The following is a 17263-nucleotide window of genomic DNA, read 5'->3' as shown; positions in this document are numbered from 1 at the left end:
AGATGATAATGGCTAAGTAGTGTGTATTTGTGTGTGCGTGTGTGCGTGCGTGTGTACGTGCGTTCGTGCGTGTGTTTCCAGGAGCTGTTGTCTCTTTGCGGTGGTGACCTGAGCTCGGCTCTGCCTTGGCTGGAGCTTCACACTCTCAACTTCAGCTACAACTATATTGTCTGCCTTGACCAGTCACTGGTGAGAGAAAGTGCAAAACCTAATGCTTGCAATGGATTCAGAATCATGAAAAACAACTAGTTTGCGAGTTTCGCGAGACATGGCCAAAGCATTTTCAGGGGTCTCCAGCCAAAAACGTTGAGAACCCCTGGTATAGAACACGTGCAATGTATGGAATGTAAGCCATTCTTTAGAGAAATGAGAAGGAGTGCACAACGAATGCTTGCAATGGATTCAGAATCATGAAAAAACCCTAGTCTGACCCGTCACATGCTACTTCAATTAATTTGCCTGTACTGTATATAGATTGTTAATGGTACTCCAACTTTCAGCACCTGTCAGAAAGGTTTACAAGGGATGTAGTAGACCTTTATGAACACATTAGTGAAGAAAGCTATTGGTTTTGATTGATTGATTGATTGAAGAATTTATTAACAGTTTGCAGAATTACAGTACATTTCAAGCACAAACTCAATACAAAGGCTCAATACAAAGGCTCAAGTAAGCATTTATTTTGCAGATTGGTCAGACATTAAGGCTAACTTTCCCTAACTAAAAGGCCCTGGTGGTGACCTGGAAATGCATGAGGGGTGGCGCTGTTTGGCAGACGCACACGCACCTTCCATCCATTACTGTCTATCTGTCAGCTTCTACCTACCTGTACTGTCATCCATCCATAAATCCATGATATTGAGCCATTCATTCATTCATTTTTATCAGGGTAAGAAGTCTCTCTCCTTTTTGTCTTACAGACTTTACTGAATGTCCTGAGGTCTTTGGATCTGAGCCACAACAAGATCCAGGAGTGTGCTGAGTTCCTGAAGGTAGGGTATGGGCTCAGCCAGGGTTTTCATTCAGATCCAGGAGTGTGCTGAGTTCCTGAAGGTAGGGTATGGGCTCAGCCAGGGTTTTCATTCAGATCCAGGAGTGTGCTGAGTTCCTGAAGGTAGGGTATGGGCTCAGCCAGGGTTTTCATTCAGATCCAGGAGTGTGCTGAGTTCCTGAAGGTAGGGTATGGGCTCAGCCAGGGCTGAGTTCCTGAAGGTAGGGTATGGGCTCAGCCAGGGCTGAGTTCCTGAAGGTAGGGTATGGGCTCAGCCAGGGCTGAGTTCCTGAAGGTAGGGTATGGGCTCAGCCAGGGCTGAGTTCCTGAAGGTAGGGTATGGGCTCAGCCAGGGCTGAGTTCCTGAAGGTAGGGTATGGGCTCAGCCAGGGCTGAGTTCCTGAAGGTAGGGTATGGGCTCAGCCAGGGTTTGATCCAGGAGTGTGCTGAGTTCCTGAAGGTAGGGTATGGGCTCAGCCAGGGTTTGATCCAGGAGTGTGCTGAGTTCCTGAAGGTAGGGTATGGGCTCAGCCAGGGTTTGATCCAGGAGTGTGCTGAGTTCCTGAAGGTAGGGTATGGGCTCAGCCAGGGTTTGATCCAGGAGTGTGCTGAGTTCCTGAAGGTAGGGTATGGGCTCAGCCAGGGTTTGATCCAGGAGTGTGCTGAGTTCCTGAAGGTAGGGTATGGGCTCAGCCAGGGTTTGATCCAGGAGTGTGCTGAGTTCCTGAAGGTAGGGTATGGGCTCAGCCAGGGTTTGATCCAGGAGTGTGCTGAGTTCCTGAAGGTAGGGTATGGGCTCAGCCAGGGTTTTCATTCAGGTTTATTGTCCTCTAGTGTTCTTTCTTTTCAAAATCTTTTTATTCAGGTTTTTTGTAACAATTAAACAGACATATAAAATATAAAAATAAAACTCAATCCCCTATCCCACGGTCCCACCCTCCCCCCACCCACAATCCCAAGGATAGTCGGAAAAACAGTCTGGAGGAAATAAAAATTCTATTCTATATACACATATACACAAAAATACATAATTACAAAAAAATAAAATAAAAAGATAATAATAAAAAGATAGCAGAGCAGATTTTTCATAGCAGAGCAGATTTTGTTTCTTTGTTTCAGAATTTTGTTTCTGTTCGGTTTGGCGTTGGCCGAGGCATAGGCACGGCACACTATGCAGTTTGTGTGTTGTGGTAGAATGTCATAAACAGGCCCCACGTCTTGTAAAACTTTTTCTCAGAGCCGGCAATTGAAAACCATAACATCTCCAACTCGAGACAGGACATTATATCACGAAGCCACTGACGGAGGAAGGGGCGGGGCAGCATCCTTCCATTTGAGCAGAATGGCCAGGGAATTATAGTGTTGAATGTTCCATTGCGACTCTGCAGTTTGCTAGCTCACAATATGATTATTTTGTTTCCCTGTATGACTCGTATACTATATGATGAAAACTCAACTATACAGTTGGGTACGGACGCATTTTGGATACTGGGGGAACCAGAGTATCTGTCTTGGAAGTCAGCTTGATCAGAGAAGGAGTGACCACAATTTGAATGCAATAAATTACTTGCATTTGAATATCTGTATTATTTTTAATTCCTTTGTGCATTCTTTTCATTCCGTTTCCCTCCTCTCCATCTCTACCTCACTCACTCACTCACTCACTCACTCACTCACTCACTCACTCACTCACACACACACACACACACACACACACACACACACACACACACACACACACACACACACACACACACACACACACACACACACACTCTCGCTCTCTCTCTCTCTCTTGCACACTCTGTCTTGGCTCAGCCTCTGAGCGAGCTGGAGCACCTGAACTTGGGTTATAACTGCCTCCAGAGGGCGCCAACACTCAGCCTGAGTGCCAGGTTTAAACTCCTCACGCTGATCCTCAGGTACAATGAGCTGGACACCATCAATGGTGAGATACACACACACACACATACACGTCACGCTCGCACGCACACAAATACACACAAACACGTTGTGCACACACACACCAGTATTGATTTTGGCAGCAACTTGATTTTAGTTTAGTCATAGTCTTTGGAATAAATCTTAATTTAGTTTTAGTCATATTTTAGTCATCTGAAATGTTTTAGCGTTAGTCTAGTTAGTCTAAGATCATAAGATTTTAGTCGACTAAATCTGCAGTTGATTTAGTCACACACACACACACACACACACACACACACACACACACTCAGCTTCCCAATGCGTTCTGTGTGCTGATGACTCTTTTTCATTGACCCCCCCCCCCCTCCCGGTCAGTCAGGGCTACAGACCTACTCGTTGACAAATGCTAAGAATGTCGTTTGCATATCATGTTGTTTAGACAGATGCTATAGGTCTGATGTTGGTTACCTGCTAGCCTAGTTACTTTGCAGCACCTAATTGTTTTTATTAGACAGTTACACAGTGGTCGAAAAACTACTCTCATTTATTACTTAACTGTTTCTCTTCCATCTACGATTATAAACGTAGCCCTAGGCTAATGTACTAAAGGTGACAACCATATACTCCATATATGAAAGCGCCGAACGTCAATTTACCTTTTAGCATGGCTCTGTTTGCTATGGAGAACCTCCGTCCTCACCAGCTATGGGATTGTTAAATCCAGCTCCATTGAGCCTCCGTTATAACAGGATATTCAAAGCCTTGTATCTCTAAACCCTCTAAAGCTTTGAGCGCTGTCCATGGTGAGCTGTCGCGCATCCCGACGATCGTAAATCATTTGTGAGTTTGTATCGCATCGCTGCGCACATGTAACTGTCGGTTTTCTGCTCTACATGTAAAGTGTCATGTTGTCACAACTTGTTGTGATTTGACACTTCAATAAAATTTAATTGAATTGAATTAAAGCGCTTTGGACAAAAGTTCTATATAAATGCACCATTTACCATTTAGCAGCTGTGTGTAAACATGTGGGTACTGTGTCGTGGTGATTGTAGGGGTGGAACAGCTGTCGTCCCTGCAGCACCTGGACCTGGCCTACAACGTCCTTGTGGAGCATTCCCAGCTCGCCCCTCTCTCTATGCTGCACTGCCTCAACACAGTGAGAAGACACGCACGCACGCATGCACGCACGCACGCACGCACGCACGCACGCACGCGCACACATTTAGTCTGTCATGATATTACCAACACTTGAAATATAACCAGGGACTTGATGCACTGATAATAAAGGTATAATTGCCTTCCACCTGCTATCTCTAGTGATAATGGGTGCGAGCATAATGTGTATAGAACACTATACCGGGCATCACCCATTGCACGTGTACTGCATTTGTACACGCTCAATGTATGCGTGTGATATCACACACAGCATGGCTTTGTGATGTTGGCTTTTTGACTTCATGGATAAAAGTTCTCAGTTGCTACGACTGATTTCAGTCATTTGGATTCCTTAGAAGCCAGCGTGTCTTCTGTGAAAGCATGCTGCGCACCGGAAATAGCAGATCTACAAGCTCACAACACATCACAGCGCTATGTGTTGTGAGCTTGTAGATTGGCTATTTTTGGTCATTCGTTATTTTCAGATGAAAGTTTTTGAAGTGATCAAACTAGTTTAGAAGAAGCATCTTCCAGAAACACGAATGGTCTCAGAAATGTCATGATTTCTTCATGCCTCAAACATCATCATTACATTTTCAGTCTTGGGATTTTACTTTTTTGATTTATTCCATGTTGACTTGCTGGCTGCACATGTTATGCTTCACTGACGGCTCCATTCTTCTCTGATGCTGCACAAAAGAGCGCTGATGATACGGTTATCATGGCTACACGGGATGTGTTTATGTCACATTTTGTGTTGTCTTCCAGCTGAACCTTGATGGAAACCCGCTGTACTTCCAGAAGAATCATCGGAAATGTACGGTCCGACACCTGTCCCCTAAGGCCGCCTACCTCAGAGTGAGTCCACTGCTACTGCAACCTTTACTACTGCTACTTAGTTAAGCCGCAAAGCCAGTGCAGAACTGGCTAATATGAACTAGTAACTGCTTTCAGAAGTATATGTGTGAAAATGGAGGCAAATTACACTGATGACAACATTAACCACTCAAGAGACAGTAAAGGTCCTTGCAGACTGGTCGTATTTTTTCGGAAAACCGTCGGAATAACGCTGCTAAAACTCCAAGAAACACAGCAGCGTGCAGGGACCTTAGTGCAGATAATGGTACATAGGCCTACCATGTATTGAGGCAAATATAAATAAAAAGAAAACATGAATGCAATATTGCAGTTCAACATGTATACCACACAACACTGAATCACCATTCAACACTGAATGCCGGTGTGACTAGTCAGTGAATGCTGATTGCTGTTACTGGAATCCCCACCCACAGGAATTCACAGACAACAGTGACACCAATACATTTACGGCATTGACTCAGAAACCTGGGTTACGACCGCAATGAGGCTCTTTTGTTACTGCCACTCAAATGAACACCGTCAAATGAACAACACAAGGCTGTGGAACTTCTCTAACTCAGTATCTGACGTTTGGTGCAGTTTGGTGGTCAACAGGTCAATCATTGATTTAGACATTGTCATCCATAATGGTAAAGTAGCCTTGCCGAGCCATGAGGCCCATAGGGCAGGAGCCTATCTCCTGTTTCTGTAGCGTGAGGCAGCTCGATGTACAAGTACACCCCCTGGACATGACGCTAGTATGTCGCAGGGACTTACCCCCTCTTAAATAATTTGGAAAAGATTTGACATCATTTGAAACATCAAACATTATTGTCCTGCATAATACTTTTATCTTTTACACTAGGTTAAACTTGACGGAGTTCTGCTGTCGTCATCAGAGTTGTCCGTGAGTATCCAACTCCAGGCCAGCAATTGGTTTTTCTTTGTAACGAGCAGATTTATAGCTGATTTTATAATCTATACAAGCCCTATAATCATGTCTCGGGCATCAAGGACCCCTAAATGATTTGACCGCACACCCCTAGCTGAAAGTATTGTGTACTATAGGACCCCCATACAAAATGTTTTGATTCTATATGATTCATTAATTGAACTGGGTGCAGTGGTTCCCAAACCTTTTAGCCCGTGACCCAAAAGAGAGAGTAGATGTTTGCCCGGGACCCAAACTAGTGAAAACACAACGTGCCGCGTTGTGAGCTTGTAGATGGGCTATTTTCACTACTTCTTAAAAACATTAGTTTTCTAATTTATGGAATTTCTTCAGATTTTTCTTTGATTTCTTCATGAAAAACACAATTGAATTGTGTTTGTAATTCATGAAAAACAAAAAAAACAAATACTAATTTGAAATTTGAAATACTAATAATTAAAAACGAAATGTAGTGAACCAAAAATAAAGGGACCCATACAAAAATGTGTCTGTGACCCCGCACATGGGTCCCGACTCAGTCTTCAAGGTTCAAGGTTCAAGGTTAAACTTTATTGTCAACAATATCAGTTACAGGGTAAAAGGCACGTGAAATTCATTGTGCGTTAAAAGACCATACAACAGCTACAGTCTAGTGTCAAATAAACTGTATAAAGAACTAAGTGCAGGTTAAAACTAACATCTCTAAACACGTTCTTTGGGAACGAACCAGTGTTATAGGGGGTCCCACATTGAGAACCACTGCTGATGTGAGAACTGTGAATGATGTCATCGGACCACTTCCACAGGTTCTACCCAAACGGGGGCAGCTGATCGGCCAAGCGCCGATCCCTCCCCCAGCGGCGCCCCCGGTGGCCGAGCGGAGCAACAACCAGGACGTGTCGAGCGGTGCCGGGGAGCTGAGTGACAGCATGTCGGTGGGGGAAGTGGGCGTCACGCGGATCCGCAAGAGGAAAGCCAGGGTGAGCTTCTCAAAGGATGGATGATGGAGACTCATTACTTGGCTTAGCTTGTTCACCTATCAATTCAATTCAATTCAAATGAGCTTCATTGAGAAAGCATACGTTTACATTGCCAAAGCAAGTGTCAAAATATAATAAAAACAGTTGAAAATGGGGAAAGTATATACATTTGGAGGGGGTACAGCATTTTGTAAACAGCTATGCCACATTGTGTCGTTATATAATACATGTTATACAGCAGTGGTTCCCAAAGTGGGGTCCGCGGACCCTTAGGGGTCTGCGACGCATAGCCAGGGGGTCCGCGAAATAATTCAGATTTTTATTTTTTATTTTTTTCCACAAATGTTTTTTATTTTTTTGCCAGTGAATTATGGTATGTGTGATATGTGAGATTACCATAATCACAGTAATCCTTAATCATATTCCATCAGTCAAGGGCCTTCGGATAGAAATGAAACGGACTCCATGCAGTCTCTAGCTGTGTTTCCATTAAGCCGTGTTTTTGTGCATTAACCCATTTTGGGCGGGAACCCCTTTTGGTGTTAGCATTATGTTATGCTTTAGCTATTGAAAAATAGCAGATCTACAAGCTCATAGCGCGCCACCAAGTGGCGCGCTACGAGCTTGTAGGTCTGCTATTTTTGAAAAATCGAAGAACGACTGACATAGAAACATAGCTTTTTCAGAAAACTGTCAGGATGTAGAAGACATTTTTAGAATCTGATCTCAGGTCAAAATGGGTTAAGGCTCTTGTAGTGTACAGTATAAGTGTATAATTTCCAACACCCACAGAGCTCATTTTCTCATCAGAGACATACTGTAATTGAGGTGGTGAAATCCTTGCGTCTGTGTTTCAGAGTAAGGTGAAGGTGAGGCGTGCCAGTATTTCTGAGCCCAGTGACACTGACTACGAGCCCAGAATGCGCAGCACATCGTGCGGTAAGCAAGCAGTGGTGGAAAGTATCTAAGTACATTTACTTACTGTAAGTACTGTACTTAAGTACAATTTTGAGGTATTTGTACTTTACTTGAGTATTTCCAATTTCCAGTACCTTTACTTCTACCCAACTACACCTCAGAGGCGAATATTGTACTTTTACTCCACTACAATTATTTGAAAACTTTAGTTACTAGTAGATTTTTATTATTATTACAAAACATACATTAACCACTTCAGCCCTATATACATTTCAGCCATTTGAAAATAGCCGATCTACAAACTCCCAATGCATTGTGATGCAACGCATTGTGAGCTTGTAGATCTGCTATTTTCCAAAAGATTTTTATACATTTGAAAACTTGAATGAGACATTCTGCACAATGCGTACAATGAGTACTTTTTCCAAATGCTTCAAAAAAGACAAAAGGGATAATGTGGTTGAAAATGTTAAAAATCACACCTGTGTGAAGTGAGGGGCGCTCTTACAATCTTGCAACATCGACGAGGGAATTCGGTATAGCTTGGAGCAGCTATAAATGTTACTTTATTCAAGTCAGGGACAAGATGACGTAAATGTTCCCTTCATTGTCAATTTTTTTTTTTAAACAAACATTGAACTAAACACAAACATTAAACCTGTATATAGAGCACGCCCCTCAAAAAAATGAAAACAAATGTCTGTGTCTTCCAGATATCGTGCTCCCACACCAGAAGGAGATTGAACGCATGGACAGTTTCCGAGAGCAGCTGGGTGAAGACTGGCTCCGGTACCGGACTCACCTGGATGAGCCGGTGTCGTTGGTCTCCCCTCCTCCTCCTCCTCTGCCTCTCGCCAACGGCCACAGCTCCAGGCAGGCCTCTCCGGTACCTGCGGGGAGCCACAGCCCCCACGCCGGCTCCGCACAGGCCTCTCCGGTACCTGCGGGGAGCCTGGCGGAGGTGCTGGAGGTGGTCCTCCCCGCTCCGCTGCTGTCCTCCGAGACCAGGTTATTATAGTTCACTAAAACTAACGAAACAACTAAAACTAAAATAATAAAAACTAACTAAAACTAAACTAATGAAAAATCAGAAACTATTGTAGTCTCACGTAACTATTCCACAATCTTCGAATGCTATATAGAGTCTGGAACTACACCTCCCGAAATCCGAGTAAGGAAGCTGCTATTTCAGTTCAAGAAAATCTATTTTAAAATATCTTTAAATTTGATTTTTTTATTTCCATTTCTGCTAAGCAGCAAGATAGATGTATATGCTTAGATGATTTCTATTTATATTAGGATAAATTTGCGCGAAACAGAAGTGGGGAGGAGGCTCCACTTCCGCTTTATATTATACTCATGATAGAGCTTCCGTTGCTCCAGACTGTATGACGGAAGCATTTATATTTTACTCATGATAGAACTTCCGTTGCTCCAGACTGTATGACAGAAGCATTTTGGAAATTTGCGAGAGGCAACAGTCTGGTAACGTGAGACTAAAACTATTCTAACCTTGCTCCGAGCCCAGGCTGGAGACCTCAGACTGGGATGCGGACCAGGAGACGGAGTCCACTCTGCAGTGGCCCGACGGACAGGGGCACACGGAGTCCACCCTGGACACCAGCGTGTTGGACAGCCTGGGGACGGCACAGGGACAGGGAGGAGGGCCTGGGGGGGAGTCTCCGGGACCCGAGATGTTGTCGGAGACACAGGGCCACCGCGCTAGCCTCGAGAGTGGGAACGCCAGAGAGGAAGATGAGGAAGAGGAACTCGGAGGTGAGAGGAGAGGAGAGGAGGAGCGGTAAATCAGGGAGATATTTGTTTTCATTCGAATTTTGTCTGCCTTTATTTATCCCAGGAAGATATCGGATTATGATGATTATTGTATATTATTCTATACTATGTTTATTGAGTCACATAGAGGATGTACATCCACTAAAGGGACAAGCTTACAGATGGTACATTTTTGATACATTATTCCCTGCATTGAATGTCTTAAGAGTGACACTGATCTCTGTCGGGTCTCTGGCTGCTCTACAAGTGTCTTGAGAAAACTTGTTGTAATTTTACACTTTAATACAATTTAATTGAACTGAATTGATATCCACATTTATTAATGATGCCGTTCTGTAAATATGTTGAACTTGAGATACACATGATATTGTGATTTCACAATATCGTGTGTATTTTGATTTGGCTTTTTGCTTTTTGACTCAAAGGCTTTCACCTTTTCAGGAAGAAATCAAAAGGGAAGATTTATTTAAATATTCTAACCACACCTGGGTTCTATTAGAATATCGTATATAGACACATACAAAACAGAAAAAGTACAAAAATCACGCACTCCATCTTATCCTGAAATGTGTTGTGAAGACGACTGGAACTACACCTCCCGAAATCCGAGCATTGTGGGCAAGGAAGCTGCCATTTCCATTAACGAAAATATATATTTTTAAATATCTTTACATTTTATTTCCATTTCTGCTAAGCAGCAAGCTATATATGCTTAGATGATTTTGATTTATATTAGGATACATTTGCGTGACTGTAAAGACGAAACGGAAAGGGGGAATGGGCTTCACTTCCGCTTAATCGCTTGCTCATGATCAGGACTTCCGTGCTCTGGACTGTATGACGGAAGCATTTGAAATTTTCGAGAGGCAACAAAAACAAAAACGGGGTTAGGCACGACATTGACCTTCTCTTCTCTGCCTCGTTCTCTCCCTTTTCTTCACAACTCCGCCCACGTTCTCTCTCAGTGGACCTGTGTCACCCCCTGCTGGTCGGGGTGTTAACAGAGGTGGATGGCGGCGGGGGGAAGCTGCAGGGCGGCGGCGGTGGCAGGAGAGAGGTGTTTCTACGGGTCAAACAGGGCCTCCTGCTGGAGGTGGACATGCAGCGCGGACTGGAGAGGAGCCGCCTGGAGCTGAGCAGCCTGGTCCGTGTGGAGCAGTCGCAGGCTGCCTGGATGCATGGGGTGAGTGAGAGTTTTTGTATCATTGCTGTCATGGTCCTACCTTCATCACGGAAGTAATTTCTCTATGTAGAATAACATGGGCTCATCTTAAAATCGTTTCATATAAGCGTTGTGGTCCAAAAGTAAACAAGCTGTCTCGGTGTTATTGTCAGGGAGGTGTCTCTGTATCGTTTGCGACAGTCAGTCACTCAAATATGATACAGTCTGTAACTAATTAGTTACTAATGTAACTAATTCAGTAGCAGTAACAATAGTGTGTTCTCTCAGTCAGTTGATTCTTCATATCCATATGAGTGTAAAGCCCTGGATGATTTGTTTATTTTTCAAACACAGTTATTATATGAGGCGATCTAAAATCCCCCTATGGGGATTACAATGCAAATACAAAGTACATGAACCTGTGGATTTGCACCCTCTACCGATATTGACGTCAGACTTCGGTGCTCTATACTGTCGATGTTGAGACTAGTGAGGACCTAGTGGACACTTTTTCATGATTGGCTGCCTCTAGCGCCTCTAAGCCAATGGGAGCCTTGGGAGATAAAACCCATAGTCTGAACGCTGCAACATGAAGCCGTATCCTCTAGTCTAAACCAATGGGAGATCAAATCCATAGTGAGCTTGCTGCACCTGGCAGTTATGACGTGAGTCATTTTTGTTTACTGTTCTCTGTCTCTCTCTCTGTCTTGTCTCGATCTGTCTTTCTTCTCCTGCTCTGTCTGTCTGTCTCTCTCTCTGTCTTGTCTCTATTTGTCTGTCTTCTCTTGCTCTGTCTGTCTGTCTCTCTCTCTGTCTTGTCTCTATCTGTCTGTCTTCTCTTGCTCTGTCTGTCTGTCTCTCTCTCTGTCTTGTCTCTATCTGTCTGTCTTCTCTTGCTCTGTCTGTCTGTCCCTCTCTCTGTCTTTCTTCTCTTGCTCTGTCTGTCTGTCCCTCTCTCTGTCCCTCTCCTCTTGCTCTGTCTGTCTGTCTCTCTCAGGGGGAAGAGAAGATGCTTCCAGTGGTTCATCTCCAGTTTGACTACATCAGCCGAGAGAAGAGGGGGAGGAGCTACGTTATGCTGGACGACGACCCACAGCAAGCACTGCAGGTGCGCACGCACGCACACACTCACATGCACGCACACGTCACGCACGCACGCACACACACACTCATATGCACGCAAGCACGCACGCATGCACACGCATGCACACATGCACACGCACATGCACACCCTGGTGCAGTGGTTCCCAAACTTTTTAGCCCCTGACCCAAAATAGAAATGTGACATTCCCCCGTGACGATCTACAAGCTCACAACGTGACGCGAATATGGAATTTATTAGATTTTTCTTTTATCTATTCAAGAAATGAAAAATAATTTAATTTGCTATTCATTTATGAAAACTTTAGCTTGTTTTTTTTTTAAATGTTTTAAATTATAATAATAATTAAAAACAAAATGTAGGAAACAAAAATAAATAAAGGGACCTATAAAAAATGTGTCCCGTGACCCACAAGTGGGTCCCGTGACCCACTGTTGGGGGAAAACGGTGCCCTGGTGAAGCCGCCACCTCTGACTCTGTCTGTACCGTACCAGTCTGTTCTTGCAAACCAGACCTACCAATCCTTAATTTGAGGAGACGGCCTAATCCCCGCCGCTGCATTCACGTCGTTATACCAACGATGTGGCAGGTCCTAGCCGAGCCCATCATGACTCATGACCTGAGGTGAAGCCTGTCAAGAAGGATGACACATTATTATTATTTAGTTAGCGCTCAGTTTAACCCATTCAGGCCTGACGTCGAAATTTTAAAAAAAAAGTTTTCTAAATCATGACAATTTTCGGAAAGATTTGAGGCACATTTTAACGATTTTTCAAAAATAGCAGAACTACAAGTTCATAGCGCGCCACTCGGTGGCGCGCTATGAGCTTGTAGATCTGCTATTTTTCAATAGCTAAATTATAACAATGTTTAAAACACCAAAAGGGGTTCCCGCCCCAAAATGGGTTAATGGTTAATGTGGTTAAACGCTAACGTGACATGGATGCGTTCCAGGTCTCAATGGATTAATACGCACATTGTTGATATGCGGGGGTCGGACAAGCCCGAGTACTTCAGTTCAACTTTGCTTTGTCAGAACCCGTTCGCCTGAAAAGGAATGGGAATTGTACATTTAGGCAAGCTTGAGAAAATGATCACATACTGGACATTCTTAAAGAAATATGCTATTTGTAAATTTTATTACATCGCCTTAAATAAATTGGTCTGTTCCCTTTTTTACTTTCTTTTTTTTTTTTTTTTAGATTTTTTTTTGCGGCTTACGCCTTTTATTGGTTTTTTGAAGGGACAGACAGTAGGCTGACAGGAAACGGGAGAGAGATGGGGGAAGACATGCAGTAAAGGTCGTGTCGGGCTCGGGAGTCGAACCCGCGGCACACTGCGACTGGATTACCAGTCGGGTGCCCAGACGGTTACGCCACCGCCTGGGCCCTTTTTTACTTTCTTTATATGATGATTTATATTGATGATTATGATGATTCTGGTGGTCCTTGACATGAAATAGTTTGAGAACCACTGAGTCATAGAAACATGTTTTTCAGAGAACTGTTTTAGAAGACATTTTAGTTCTTAATGGTTTAAGCAACTCAGTCACGCGACGAGTCACAAAAATCACCCGATCTTCCCACTCCATTGTGGACACTAGGTTCTGGTCGATGTGCTGCGCCCCCTGGTGGAGGAAAAGAGGCAGCTGCCCGGGCGCCAGCTCCATCTGCAGTGCCTCCGCTGCAGGTCGGAGTTCACGCTCCAGAGAGAGGCCTCTGAAGAGGTGAGCAGCCGCCGACTGTCCATGTCCTTCCATTAAAACTGTGACCAAAAATGTGCCGCCGACTACCAACGTTTTTACACCGACGAAAATGAAATAAAATCCAAGCCAACGATGACTAAAAACTAAGACTGAATCTATTGCCAATTTCGTCAACAAATAAAAACGAGACTTGAGATAAATGTTTGGGAGAGACTTGTGGAGAAGAGATCCAGTAGAATGAAAAGACCTGGCTGCTTGGTTACATGCTGAAAATAGCCGATCTACAAGCTGCGACGCCGCGATGCATTGTGAGCTTGTCGATCGGCTATTTTCAGCACTCAACAAAGTTTGCCATTAGGACGCCATCAAGGCCCTCCATAATACATTTTAGTTGACTAAATCAACTGTATAGATTTTGTCTACTAAAATCTTATGATATTTAGTCGACTGAAACTAGACTAACACTGAAACATTTCAGATGACTAAACTATGACTAAGACTGAATTCAATTGTATTCGAAAGACTACGACGACTAAAACCAAATCAAAATGTTGTTGCTCCACACTAGGCGAGCGGAGGCCGAGCTCAGAGGAGAGGGTCTCTGGGACTACCAGAGGGGCTGTCGGAAGAGCTGCACCGTGAGGCTGCTGGGGTGATGTGGGACCAGCAGGGACACCATGGCAAAGGTGAGAGCATTATTTTAAAGGGTAAATGGTGCATTTATATAGCGCCTTTATCCAAGGCGCTTTACATAGATTGTGCATTACATTCACCCATTCACCCACACATTCATACACCGATTGCAGCGGAAGCCATGCAAGGTACCAACCAGCACATCGGGAGCAATTTGGGGTTCAGTGTCTTGCCCAAGGACACTTCGACATGTAGACAGGAGGAGCCGGGATTCGAACCGCCGACCCATGGGTCATTGGACGACCTCTTGAGCCACAGTCGCCCCTAGGCGGTAGCACTTTACATCCATCCATCTTCAACCGCTTATCCGTAGTCGGGTCGAGGGGGCAACAGCTCCACCAGAGAGCTCCTCCTTCCCTTTCTCCTAGACCCCTAGGGGATCCTGAGGCGTTTCTCCAAGGCCAGTTTGGAGATATAATCCCTCTATCTGGTCCTTGGTCTGCCCCGGGGTCTCCTCCCAGTGGGACGTGCTTCGAGGACCTCCCTAGGGAGATCCTAACCAACCAAGCGAAGAAGCAGCGACTCTACTCTGAGTCTCTCTCTTGCGTGACTGAACTTTCGTCCGCTTGTATCCATGACCTTATTCTTCTGGTCATGACACACACTTTGTCAGTCTTATGCCTACAGTATCTGCCTGACATTTTACCCTTAACACATTCTGGACGGGAACCCCTTTTGGTGTTTTAACTAAGCATTATGTTATACGTTAGCTATTGAAAAATAGCAGAAATACAAGCTCATAGCGTGCCACCGAGTGGCGCGCTACGAGCTTGTAGGTCTGCTATTTTTGAAAAATCGTAAAAATGCGGCACAAATCTTTGAATATATATTCTTTCAGAGCGAACGTTTTTTTTATTTCGACGTCAGGCCTAAATGGGTTAATGTTTCATTAGGATTGTCAACTCTCTAATCCACTCTAGTTACCTACATCAGTCAAATCAGCTTTATATTCACAAGTCACAGGCAAATGCTTTAAATGGCAAATTTGCCCTGTAACCAGTTTGAACTTGAAAACTGCAACACCTTATTCCATTGCTCGCTCTCTGTTCCCCCGCACAGGATAAGCCCATTAATCTTCCACCTTTTACTTCTAATTTCTGCAATTTATCATAAGCTCTAAAGTGCTAGAAATGATTTCAAAGAACGGACACACACACACACACACACACACACACACACACACACACACACACACACACACACACACACACACACACGCATTGGATACAGAGTGGAAGGAATGGGAAATTAATTATTGATTTTTCAAATCAAATGTACCTGGGTAAGCCCTCAAGAGTTACATTATTGTTAAAAGTCTATTTATTTATAGGGGCGGCGGTGGCTCAGAGGTAGAGTGGCTGGATGGTAACCGCAAGGTTGCCAGTTCGAACCTGGGCTCCCCCAGAGTTAGTGTCGAAGTGTCCTTGAGCAAGACACTGATCCCCTAATTTCTCCTGATGTGCTGGTTGGTTGCCTTGCATGGCTTCCACCGCCATCGGTGTATGAATGTGTGTGTGAATGGGTGAATGTAATGCACAATCTATGTAAAGTGCCTTGGATAAAGGCGCTATATAAATGCACCATTTTATTTTATTTAGTCTATACAATTAGAGAATGTAGATTTTTGATAAACGTTTGCCTGTTATCTATACTTATGGTACCACAACAATACAGCATGGAAATTAACAGAATATTTATTTATTTATTTATTTGACAGGGACAATGCTCATTAATCAACATTTCAGTTTTCACTTCCATGTAAATGTGCCAGAGTTAGCCATAAGCTAATTTACATCTGTAGTCCCTGAGCAGGCTCTTAAAATGGTAGTAAAACTAAACATACAGTACAATACAATGCAATACAATACAGATAAAAGAAAGACAGAGTGTATAGTGTGCCAGCACACAACACCATGCGTTGATGCCATGTGTGCATATGTGCCAGCACCCAACACTATGTCCATACAAAAACACAATACAATACAGATAAAAGAAAGACAGAGTGTGTAGTCTTACAGTAGATCTGAGAGGCTATATCTCATCAAATAGTGGTCTGTGGGTCAAATGCTGAATAAATAATGGGGCTGCTTGATATGAAATCTACTGTATGCTTTATGCTATTTTATAAAATGCCAACAATGTGGTCACCAGGGTTAACCCATTCTGGGCGGGAACCCCTTTTGGTGTTAGCATCATGTTATGCTTTAGCTATTGAAAAATAGCAGATCTACAAGCTCGTAGCGTGCCACCGAGTGGCGCGCTACGAGCTTGTAGGTCTGCTATTTTTGAAAAATCGAAGAATGACTGACATAGAAACATAGCTTTTTCAGAAAACTGTCAGGATGTAGAAGACATTTTTAGAATCTGATCTCAGGTCAAAATGGGTTAAAGGGGCTAATCACTAAGACCCTATCAGTCGTGAGTGAAAGCTAAACTCACAAAATAAGACCTGCTTTGTCAAAATGCCGTAACCGAGGCTCTTTCGTAACGACTTCCTCGTGCCTGACAGCAGGCATGGGGCTTGATATTTATCCCCCAAACAAATGAGGTTTCGTAAGAGGCTTATATGAAGAATCATTAAATGGAATTAAGGGACGCATGCCATGTATTATTCCTTCCCTTTGAGTCTTCTACCTCTATAATCTCCAGGAGACAGAGATAGATAAGGCCCTTAGCTCAGGCTCAGCCACCTCCCATAGTACAGCCTCTCCCAACCTGACATTAAGACCTGTTCCCACACGCTGTGCTGGGGTCATGTAGTGTAGGCCCTTGTTTTGTCAAACAGATGTTTGGAGGGGGTTTGATGTTGTTGGTGCGTTCGGCCTCGCTGCTGAGCTCCAGCAGTGGTGGAAAAAGCACTCACATTTTGTATTTGAGTAAAAATACCAAAATACTGCAATATAGAACTACTAGTTAACAAGTAAAAGTCTGGAATTCAAAATGTGCTTGAGTAAAAGTACAAAGGTTTTGGCATCAAAATGTACTGTAAGTACTCAAAGTAATTATACTCATTATAGAATGTTAAAGTTTTCAAATGTATGAACATCT

The 17263-nt window shown here is 43.7% G+C and overlaps 1 protein-coding gene across 2 annotated transcripts in view; it reads left to right on the top strand.

Annotated features, from left to right (window-relative positions):
• stk11ip (serine/threonine kinase 11 interacting protein) overlaps positions 1 to 17263 on the top strand; it is a 61136-nt gene that overhangs the window by 5421 nt on the left and 38452 nt on the right. For both annotated transcript variants that reach the window (XM_079495376.1, XM_079495375.1), the window contains exons 6-19: positions 82 to 189; positions 921 to 992; positions 2810 to 2939; positions 3970 to 4073; positions 4841 to 4930; positions 5796 to 5837; positions 6668 to 6841; positions 7699 to 7780; positions 8473 to 8767; positions 9288 to 9535; positions 10519 to 10736; positions 11713 to 11823; positions 13421 to 13543; positions 14091 to 14208. In XM_079495376.1, the coding sequence (XP_079351502.1) occupies positions 82 to 189; positions 921 to 992; positions 2810 to 2939; positions 3970 to 4073; positions 4841 to 4930; positions 5796 to 5837; positions 6668 to 6841; positions 7699 to 7780; positions 8473 to 8767; positions 9288 to 9535; positions 10519 to 10736; positions 11713 to 11823; positions 13421 to 13543; positions 14091 to 14208 (1915 nt within the window). The remainder of the gene's footprint in view (positions 1 to 81; positions 190 to 920; positions 993 to 2809; positions 2940 to 3969; positions 4074 to 4840; positions 4931 to 5795; positions 5838 to 6667; positions 6842 to 7698; positions 7781 to 8472; positions 8768 to 9287; positions 9536 to 10518; positions 10737 to 11712; positions 11824 to 13420; positions 13544 to 14090; positions 14209 to 17263) is intronic.

This window comes from Electrona antarctica, assembly GCF_951216825.1.
Source record: "Electrona antarctica genome assembly, chromosome: 24".
In the NCBI taxonomy this organism is placed as follows: domain Eukaryota; kingdom Metazoa; phylum Chordata; class Actinopteri; order Myctophiformes; family Myctophidae; genus Electrona; species Electrona antarctica.
Note: the sequence above shows the minus strand (reverse complement) of the source record. Positions and strands in the feature narration are given on the sequence as shown.